The sequence below is a fragment of the Dromaius novaehollandiae genome, chromosome 5 (genome assembly GCF_036370855.1).
Source record: "Dromaius novaehollandiae isolate bDroNov1 chromosome 5, bDroNov1.hap1, whole genome shotgun sequence".
Classification (NCBI taxonomy): domain Eukaryota; kingdom Metazoa; phylum Chordata; class Aves; order Casuariiformes; family Dromaiidae; genus Dromaius; species Dromaius novaehollandiae.
Genome location: NC_088102.1, coordinates 76,990,518 through 77,000,828, shown reverse-complemented (window position 1 = coordinate 77,000,828; position 10,311 = coordinate 76,990,518). Strand labels below are relative to the sequence as shown.

The 10,311-nt window shown below is 59.8% G+C and overlaps 1 protein-coding gene across 1 annotated transcript; it reads left to right on the top strand.

The window, feature by feature from the left end:
• The first annotated feature begins 188 nt into the window (after window positions 1–188).
• On the top strand, window positions 189–2,969 carry LOC112988634 (membrane-spanning 4-domains subfamily A member 12-like). Its single transcript, XM_026109257.2, has 7 exons — window positions 189–319; window positions 990–1,109; window positions 1,470–1,526; window positions 1,654–1,785; window positions 2,016–2,129; window positions 2,217–2,300; window positions 2,387–2,969. Exons 1-7 carry the CDS (start codon window positions 230–232, stop codon window positions 2,405–2,407), a joined length of 618 nt encoding a protein of 205 aa, XP_025965042.2. The 5' UTR covers window positions 189–229; the 3' UTR covers window positions 2,408–2,969.
• The last annotated feature ends 7,342 nt before the right edge of the window (window positions 2,970–10,311 follow it).

Genomic DNA, 10,311 nt, shown 5'->3' with positions numbered 1-10,311 from the left:
CAGGGAGTGAGGGGCCCTGGTGCAGCGTGACACCCCCGCCTCCGGCAGGCTGGCTGGCTGGCTGGTCCTGCGTGGGGTCCGCCCGGGCATGCTGCAGTCTCGCTGCCTCTGACGCCACGCCACGCCGCGCCAATCGGCGCTCGCCGGCGCGGGATGTAGGGCAGCCCCGCTGCTCCTGAGTCGACGGGGCGGGGGGGCACGCTGGGCGGGGGGGCGGCCAGCTGTGCCCATGCAAGGCATGGGGCCCTTGCGACTGGGCAGCCGCTCAGTGATGTACACGGCTGAGACCCTGTCCAAGGGCAAGAACCGAGTGATGGGGGTGAGTCGGGCAAGGGGGGTGGGGAGGGGGGACAGAGAGCTGCTGGCTGGTGCCCCCCGGCCAGCCCCGCTGCTTGGGGAAATCCCCCCCCACACCGGGGTTTTCTGCATCCCCTGTGAAATGCCCTGGGGAGCAGGGAGGGCAGCGACCCATGGTTTCTGGGGATGGGGCAGTGTGCCCCCCAACCTGCTCCTTGCCCCCCCCATGGAGGGGGGGGGAGGATGGGCTTTCCAAACCATGTTGCCGAGGGGGTGATGCGCGGCCCGCTCACGTCATCATTGGGCCTGGAGCTGGTCATGGAGGGCTTCGTCCTGGGGAGTTGGGGATGGATGGGAGGGTGCAATGGGGGCGCTGCACTCGAGGGAGCCCCTGTCCCTTGCAGAGAGCTGCAAGGGGGGGCTGAGATGAGCCTCTGGGAATGGGGCTGCAGAGACCCCCCCCCAGCCTGGTCTCCCCCATCTCAGCAGCACTGCCAAGGGTGGGGGCTGCCTCAGGGCAGCTCAGCTGGGGGTGGTTCCGTGGGTCTGGCAGGGCGAGGGGACCTTGACGCCATGCCAGCCTGTCCTCGGGGGTGTCCGGCTGTGCATGCCGCCCTGTGCCCCCATCTCCACGCTGGGATGGTGGTGGGGAGCGAATGTGCCCCGCTTTCTCTCCCTGCCTCCTCCCTCAGACCATTCAGATCATGACCGGCTTCATGCACATTGGCTTTGGGATCGTCCTGACAACGCTCACCAACGTCTACACCTCCGTCTTCATCATTGGCGAGATCCCCTTCCTGGGTGGCGTGTCTGTGCGTGGTGGTGGGGCTGGTGGGGGGCACACGCTTATGGGGACCCTCGGGGTCCCCCAGCCTGCCGGGGACCAGGCACGGGGGGGTGGGGGGGTGGGAGGCTCTAGCTTAGTGGCTCAGGATAGTGAATTGCAGCAAAATTTAAGGACTAGCAGGATGCAAAAGCATCCGGCCCTTCTGCCCGCACGGGGGGGGGTGGGGTGGGGTGGGGGGTGTCACTATCCCCGGGAAAGCCAGTGCTCAGCCATGAGGCTGTGTTGATGGGTGGCTGTTTAATGCCACCGTGCCCGAGGAGATGCACGTCCCATAGGCCCCTAGCTGTGAGCGGGGCCGACTGCCCGCCTTTCTCCCCCGGTGCAGTTCATCATCTCGGGCTGCCTGTCCATCGGAGCGGAGAAGAGCCCTACGGAGTGTGCGGTGAGTGTCTGCTGCCTGCCCCAGCAGCGGGGTGGCTTCCCGGGCTGGCTGGCAGCCAGGCGTCCCTGCTGGGTGATGGGCTTTTCCACCCACGCTGAAACCCCCACCCATCTCCCTGCGGCTGCAGGTGAAGGGCAGCCAGACCATGAACATTATTAGTGCCATCTTTGCGCTGCTGGGCATCGTTGCCTTCATCATCGACCTCAACCTGAATGGGCTCTACCGCTCCAGCTTCAACTACTACAGCTATCTCATCATGGTAAGCAGCAGCATTGCCGGCTATGCTGCTTAGGATGAACGGGAGGCAAACCATGAAACGCAGAGGGGGGATCTGTGCTGTGCCTCCACTGTGGCTTGGCAGTGCTACAGGTCCTCACCCTCCTGGCCGGGTGCTGATGGGGCTGAGGATTTCCTCACCTGGGGTGAGCGAGTGCGCATGGGTGTGTGCCGTGCTGGTGACGCTCACGAGCACTTTCCCCTGGCCTGGAGCTCGCAGGAAATGGGATCTCCATTGTGCTGCTCATCTTCACCATCCTGGAGTTCTGCATCGCCGTTGCCACTGCCAACTTCTGGTGCCGGGCAACTCGCCTCCACTCCAACGAGGTAAGTGGAGGTGGCGAGGTGAGCCCAGGGAGATGCTCCCAGCCCCGCGGGTCCTGACAGCAGCATGCACCTCCTCCTCTCTTGCAGGCCATGCTGATCGTGCCCAGCACCATCCGGGCGGACCTGGCGGTGCCACCGGCGGAGCTGCCCCAGCCGCCCAGCTACACTGAGGTGAGCCACGAGCTTGAGGAGCTCAGGGTGCATGGGGCAGGCAGCTCCCAGGAGCAGCTGCCACCGTCTCCTCCTTCTCCTTGCAGCTGGTTGCCCCAGATGTCTAGCTAGGTGATGCCCCTCGAGGATGTCCCTGGTGCCGGGTCACTCCTCGCGCCAGACCCTGCCTCTGACCCACTGCCCCCAGCCGGCTGCCAGGGTGCTCCAGCTGCCACGGGGTGAGGGCTGAAGGCGGTGGGCATCCTCCTCCCGATGCGTGGCTGGGCCCTCGACCCTCCTGCGGACATCCCCCTCCACGGTAACGGCGTGGCAGCTTTTCACTCGTCTTCCTCCCCTGCTCCCACGCCCCATGCCGGCTCGAGGAGGGGCTTTTTTGTGCCTGCTGGAAGCTTTTGAGAATGTTCTTTCTGCAAGGGGGGGAGGGTATCTTGGGGCCTCACGGGATGTTTCTGCTGGCCATTAATTACCTGACTGGCTATTGGGGTTCGTTAATATGAAGTGACCTTCTAGAGGTCTGGTAGCAACGTGATGGAGACATGGAGACCCCCCCCCCCCCAATCCAATGTATGCCAGGGGCTGTGTAGATAGCCTGCATCCGACTCGGTCTTCCTACCTCGGGTTGTACCCTGTTGGCTTTATTTTATCTTTGAAATAAATGCTCTGGTCGGACCTTGGTGTTCTCATTTGCCAGATCTTTCTTGGAGCGACAGCTGCAAAATCTTCCCTCGGGCCAAAACTCCCCAGCCAGCTCTCCTCTGGCTGTCCCCATGCCGAGGTCTGTGCCATGGCTGGCCAGGGCGAGGGCTTCCTCTGCCCTGGCTTTGAAGTGCCGCATCAGGAGCCAGGCTGCCAAAAAGTGGGGACGGGCATCCTCGGAGGGTGCTTCGGACCTGGGGAGTGGAGGATGGCAGTGGGGCCTGGCCCGCTGGAGATGTCTGGACACTGGGGTGCCCTGCGCGCTCCCGCTCCCTATGCCAAAGAAACCTCCATGCCCAACACCCCCACGCAGCTTCTTTCCAGAGACCGTGCCCCGCAGTCACCTCCCCTCCAGCTTCGGCCACCTCGGGGGCTCCTTGCAAGCAACGGAGCCTCAGACTGAGCTGGAAAGGTTGAAAGAAGACAGGATAGTTCAAGGATGTCTCTGAGAGCAGCTGGTATTTGGCAGCTAGTTTGCCAACCCCCAGCAAGCTCGTTACTGACTTGGGTCCTTATGGGGCATGCAGGCACCTTCCTCCCGCAGCAGCTGGGGTGCTCGAGGCTAGCGAAGGGTGTGACAGTGGGGTGAGTCTGCATGGTGCCTGGAGAGCCCTGGCATCCTCCAAAAGACATTTGGGGTGGAGTTAGATGTTTTCTCTCTCTCATTTCAAACACACACACGCTGCTCAGCCGAAACCTCATGGATTATTCACTTGCTGTCAGTTATTTCTGTTCCCAGCTCTGAAAAAATAATGAGCCATGTTCAGCGCAAGAAGCCCCAGAGGTTCGGGGAACACGGACAAACAGGCTGTCTTGGGTCTGATTTACAGCCCGTTATGACTCCCGATCCTCACTGGTGCCTCCGGAGCCTCCTGCTCCAGGGTGGCCCGAGAGGAGGTTGCTGCAGCGGTGCAGGGCTCCAGGAAGCAGATTTGGAGCCCAGGGGCCAGCAGCACTGGGGTTGGTCAGGTCTATCCATAAAACTGCTTCTAACACCGATCAATAGAGTGGGATTTGCAGACTTTCAGAGAAATTACAGTCAGGTCAGAGCAGCCTCCCCAGACAGCCTAGAGACGGTCCCGGCTCCAGCTCCTCCCCGGCAGGCCGGTGCCGAGGATAAGGAGCAAAGCAGGGGCTGGAGCACCTCTCCAGCCACCCCTGCATCCACCTCTGGCCTGGGCTTGCACCCACGGCTTTGTGCTCAATGTCCGTTGCTGTGAAATTGAGTGTTAAAACCATAATAACCAAAAGCCCACATGGTAACTTGGAGATCTTTATACCTAGAGCATGTTTCCACTGGCTTCCAAGGTTTTCCACTGCTTTGCTGTGTTTAGGTGCAACTTGCTCCCTTATAGGCAGAAACATGCATTTTAAGACTCTATGCAAACACATTTATTTTCTGCATGTGCACATCTATGTTTTGCAGCCCAGAAGCCTGCTGGGGAGGAAGGAGCACCTACTGGGAGTGAGCTGCCCACCACACGGCTCGCCGGGGGCCAGGGACAGCCTGTGGCATGGGCTGAGACATGGCAGGGCAACTGAGGCAGGCACGCTTGGCCTGAGTGAGGTGCTGGTGAGCCAACAGGGTGGTGGCACTGCCAGGGCCATAAAAAGGGTGGCGATGCAGGCAGGGGATGGGGACCGGCAAGACATTGGGGCAAAACGTGACTGCTGATGTCTGCCTGCATCAACATGGCCTGTGTTGGTGAGGACAGCGCCTGCTGGGAGCCAGGGGAGGAGAGCAATGGCGTGATGAGTGCCTCACGCCACAGTGAGGGGGGCAATGGAGAGATGCTTCTGCCATGGGCATGGTGGCTGGTGAGGTGAGAGCGTGGATGGCAGAGGGATAGGGGATTTGTGCCTCCACACTCAGGGCCCAGGGGAAACCCAGAGCAGCCCACTGGGCTCGGGGCTTGCTCTGGGAGAGCTCTGTTCAGTGGAGCAGCTGTCCTGCCCTGAGCCCTGGTGCCACTGCTGGGACTGCCCTTGCCTCTGGCAGCCCATCTCCCATGGGCTGGGAGAGCTGGAGGGATGACCAGCGCACGAGTCCCTGCACCCCTTGCTCTGCAAAACGCTTTGCTGCTATCGGCTTGTCTCAGAGCAGCCTGAGACAGGTCGTCGCCTCCTCGAGGTGCTTATGTCATTTACAACAGTTGCTGCAGTTACAAACTGACCCGAAGGCAGGACCAGTGCCTCTCCATCTGCATCGGCTGGATTTGCTCAGAAAGGTCTGGCTTTCGCCTCTTTGAGCTGGCAGCTGAAAGCTCGTCCAGGAGCTCTCAATGTTCCCCAGGTAGCAGGAGCTCTCAATGTTCCCCAGCTAGCAGATCCCCGTGCTGGTGCCCACAAGTGGACCTAGGATCGACTGCCCATATGTACCTGCTTACCCCCCAGAACACATGCCGCAGTCCTCGGAGATGCTCGAGGGCCAAAGGGCTTCTTGGCTGGTCCTAGCAGTCCCCAGCAGGTCCCCTCTTGGAGGGTAAGAAAAGTGAAGACAGGGCAGCTGGGAGCTGAGCAGGTTCATGCTCTTTGGGGTGGAGAAGACAGCTGGAAAGGAGGAGTAGGAAAGCATGCGATGCAGCCAAAGATGAAAAGGAAATGCTGATTCCCCATCTTTATTTGATATGTAGGGAACATCAAGTGAAGTGAGCTGGCTGGGAAGGGGCTGCAGGAGGGGTTTCTCAACCTCACGATCAGTGAAATGGGGGACAGGGAGCTGAAAAGGTTCAGAGACCAGCCAAGCAGTTTGGCATGGAAGACGGGAATAAAACTCACCATGGGCTACCGAGAGCTGGTTTGAAGCTGCAGCATGTCCCTCGTTTGCCCTGCTGCTGGTGCTGGGTGAGGGGAATGGCTCCGAGCAACTGGCTGCATGTCCTCTTCCTTGAAGCGCCTGGGAAGCCATGGAGGCACTAGGGACTGTGTCCGGAGAGCCTTTTGCCACCTTGCCTCCCTACGCCACTGGCCAGCCTGTGCTGGTGTGCAGCGGGCTGTGCTAGGGGGTGGCTGCTGCAGGCTGGTGCCCAGCATGTCCCTGGAAGTGGAGCTCGGTGCACTGGGGGTAAGGGAGAGCGCCTGCCAGCCCTTGCCCCCATGCCAGGCTTGCGGCCACCCTCAGGCTTCCCCGTGTCCTTTCTCCTTTCCAGGAGCTCCAGGTCCTCCTTTCCAGGAGCTCCAGGTCCTCCTCGGCTTGCTGCACTTTGGATCCGGTGGCGTCCTTGTCTCCTTTATCAGCGAGCCAGTGGAGATGCTGACCATGCAGTCCGGGTACCTCTTCTGGAGGGGGGACTCTTGGTGAGGAGCCCATTGGGCAGGGCTGGAGGGGGGAAAAGGGGATGGTGCCCTAGGTGGGAAGGGCGACAGGGCATGTGGTGAGCTCTGGGTGTCCCAGGACACCCGCAACAACCCTGGCCATGCTCATCTTCCCTGGGACCATGCCGTGCAGAGGGGGCAAAGTCCCCAGCCACTCCTAACCCAGCAGGGGACAGGTACATCCCCATGGTTTCAGGATAGTGCCCACTCCTTCATGCCCACGTCCTCCTCTCCAAACAGTACATCTCCTTCGGCTCCTGCTCCATGGCAGCAGAGAAACAGGGAATCTACATCGTAAGTGGAGATGCAGGGGCTCTGGGCCTGAGAAAACCCTGCTGAGGAAAAGAGCCAGGGGGAGAAATGCCCGTGGTGGCCTGGAAGGGGGCTGGAGGGAGCCTGCCCCAAGGAGGGTGCCCGCCTGGCTCTGTTCTGCTCAGGTGAAGGGCTGTGTGGTCTTCAACGTGACCCGTGTCCTTGCCACGGTGGTGGGCATCATCCTGGTGCTTTGGGACCTCAACCTCTGCAACAAGCTCTGCTATGGGCCTGCGCTGCAACAGGATCTGGTGAGCACTGCAGGCTCCAGGCTGGGCTCATTGTGCCCAGGTGTCTTGCTGGCTGTGTGGGAGAGGCAGAGAGGGGTGCCCATTCCCCAGGGCAGGTTGGGATGTGTGTGGAGGACACGCTGCTGCTGGAAAGATAACCTCTTCCTGCAGGTGCAGCAGCCCATCACTGCTTCTTGAGGATATTAATGTTTTTAGCATTACTCTGTGCTTTTTGAGATATGCAAAGTATAAACTAAAGGAAAAGATGCTATTTGCTCCCTCCTCTCTGTGATTGGGGCTGTAACATCATGCTGAAGACCTGGAGTGAGGTGATGCTTGCTGCTCCGGCTCTCTCCTTGCCAGCATGTGGCTAGGGGGCTCTTGGGCATCCTGCTGATGTTCACGCTGCTGGAGACCTGCATCACCCTCATCTGCACCTACATTGGGTGGCAAAGCCAGCTGATTACCTCCATACAGGTGAGCCCCATGGCGGCCAGCTGAGGAGGAGGAGGCAGGAGGACTCCTGCCACCAGCAATGCCAGAGGGAGAAGGGCTCTGGGGAAGGTGATGTGGGGCAGTTCAGCTGGCTCTGCAGGGGATGTGTCTGCCTGCATGGGCCACCCTAAACCCTTGTGGAGGCACCATGTGGGACAGCGCAGCATCGACGGTCACCCAAGGAGCAGGTCTGATCTAGTGGGACCTGGTACCGTGGGCTGGCAGCGAGGGCAAGGGGTGACAGGCTTCCTTGCTCTGCAGGCTGCAGATTTCATCCCCAACTTCGTACCTCCACCCATGGTGGTGCTGCCGCCTCCGCCAGCTTAAAATGAGATATTTATGAACACAGGCAGACAGGCCACATAGAGGGGGAGATTTGGAGATGGCTTGACCCTGTGCCAGTCCCCCACTTGCCCCAACTCTTTGGCTCCCCTCTTCTTTGTGGGGCCTGTCTCTCCCTCCTGTCTCTCCACTGAGCGCATTGGCTGCACAGTGGCTTTCTGAGAGTTGGATGCAGAGCCCAAATGGAGCCAGGCCTGCCGCATCCCCAGCCCTGTCCTCAGGGCTGGCACAATGGCCCCTGCATCCCCCCCGCTGGGGACGGCATCCTCCGTGAAAGCCTGAGAGCTGGACACGAATGCCCTGTGGTGCGGTGGCCGGGCAGGGTTTGAGGTTGGGGAGATGCTTAAGGAGAGCCAAATCGCTGAATGGTCTGGGTTGGGTGGGGCTCTGGTCCAAGCCTCAGCCCCCAGTGGGTTTGAACAGGTTATTCAGTGTCCAGCTGTGGCACTGGCCACATGGCCAAACATCTGCCTCCACTCGCTCCTTCCACTGGAAAAGATCAGTCCCAAGCACTGGTGATGGGCAGGGAGGTGGCCCTGGCTCTTGGGGAAGGAGGCTATCTGTGCGCCTGGCCCCAGGTCCCTTTCTCCTCCCTGCCCCCAGGTGAGGGTGTGCGTCCCAGCCCTGGGAGAGAAAGGGAAGGGAAAGATATAAGGAGAGGAAGAGGAAGAAAGTGAAGGGCGATTAGGACAGCAGGGCAGGACCCCCGTCCTACACATTGGCTCTGGCCAAATCTAGTGGAGATGCCAGCCCTCTTCTTCCTCTTTGGCTCATCAAATTAGCACTCCTTGAAGGGCACTTCCCACTGAGCTGGCCAAAGTTAAAAAGGTGCCAGCTCTGGGATGCCTTTTTCTCCACATCAAGCTGCCCCTGGGTTCCCAGATGTGGTTTTAGTTCCAGGGGAGACCTTCTGTGCCACCAAGAGCTTTCTGGGCTGCCATTTCCCCTCCCTCTAGCTACCAAGCCGTGTGATCCCACCGGAGTAACCGAGGCCACTCGTTCTATCACCAGGGTCCTTGTTCCACGGCAGCCCCAGAGCTGCCCACCTGTGTCCACCCCACCACGCTGCAGCCCCAGCCCAAAGGGTCTCGGTGCCAGATTCCAGCTGTCCAAGATAGCCCCATGGGGACACTCCATGGCCGGGTGCTCTGAGCCCAGGGGATCGTCTTCAGCAGGTGCTCTCCGACGGACAGGAACGATGGCTGAGACCATTTCCTGGGCGAAGCCCAAGCTCATGGGGGGTGAGCACAGCCTTTCTGCCCTGCTGAGGAGCTGTTGCAGCGTAGGGCTGCACTGGGCTCCCCACGGTTCCTCTCCAAGGTGGTGGGACCTCAGAAGACCCTCATGCCTCATTCCCTCCTGGCACACCCTCTAGATCTTCATCAGTGTGGCTTGTCTCAGTTTTTGGGGTGGCCTCCATTATCTCCAAGCCCTCCTTGACCTACCGGACTTTGACTGTGGCCACTGGCCACCCATTCTGGGGTGGCCTCACGGTGTGCACAGGTGACGGGGCATCTTCTGAACTGTGGGGTGGACCACCAGGTACCAACGTGGGACTTGCAGCCAGGGAGGGAGAGCTGAGGATGCCACATCTCTGATGCTTTCCCCTTGTGGCTGGGGAAAACTTTTACCCTCCCTGCGGGGAAAGGAACACTAAATCCTCCAAACCTGGAGTCTCTCTGGCCAGTTGCTTGCCCCAAAGTGATCCCTTGTCATTTCCACCTCTGCACATCTAGCCCATGTGCCGGGCAGAGCAGACGAGCCACAGGGTCATGCTGAGTGCTGGACACTAGTGCTGCAGTCCCTACCATGGCCCGGCTTGGGGGATAGGTTTTGTCCTGTGCCATTTTCCCTTGAGAGGAGATGGTGATAGCTGTGCCAAGGCAAGCCTTCGTTCTTGTGAATGCCCCTGATTTCTCTTTCCAAGACAGTTTGTTGCTTTGGGATCCCTCTCGGTGGCTGTGGAGGATGTTCACAAGCCCATCCTGGTGAGCATGTCCCCCTCCAGCACTTCCCCATCCATCTCTCCACGCAGCTTTGCTATTCCTGGCACCTAGAGAGGGATGGGCATGGGGAGAGCTCCACAAAGCCCACTTTTGAGGACAGGCAGGACTTGGGTCCCTGGGCTTGGGTTTGGATGCTGAAAACAAGACAGAGCTGAGGCCAGATGCTAGGGATGGACGTGAAGGTCAGGCACAGTCTCTTGCTGTTGGTAAGCCAGACCTGTGCACCTCTCTTGCAAGTGAAGGGCAGCCTGGGAATGAACATAGTTAGTGCCATGTTTGCAGGAACTGGGACCATCCTGTTAATAGCAGAGCTGGCTGGAAACGGGGTGTACGAATTCTCATCATTGCATCTGCTCGGTAAATGGCTCCATGAGCGGTCTCTGTCCAGTGCAGACAGCCACGAGGGTGGGTTTTCTTCCCCTGCTCAGTTTGCATTCCCCATTCAGAACTAAAAGTGGCCACCAAGCAAACGCAGCAGAAGTTTTTGCAGTTGCCCAGGCTAATGCACCCACAAAGAGCCAGGCTGCCACATCCGCTTGTGTCTGAGCTGTGACGGCTGCCAGCCCCAGCTCGACTCTATAACTGGGTCTACCATTATAAATAAATGGCGTTTAT

Bases quoted from the DNA above. Each gene is read 5' to 3' on its own strand.
- LOC112988634 (XM_026109257.2), top strand. From the start codon at position 230: ATGCAAGGCATGGGGCCCTTGCGACTGGGCAGCCGCTCAGTGATGTAC. The intron at 1,110-1,469 runs GTGCGTGGTGGT...CCCCCGGTGCAG, and splicing joins CCTTCCTGGGTGGCGTGTCT to TTCATCATCTCGGGCTGCCT. The intron at 1,786-2,015 runs GTAAGCAGCAGC...CCTGGCCTGGAG, and splicing joins ACTACAGCTATCTCATCATG to CTCGCAGGAAATGGGATCTC.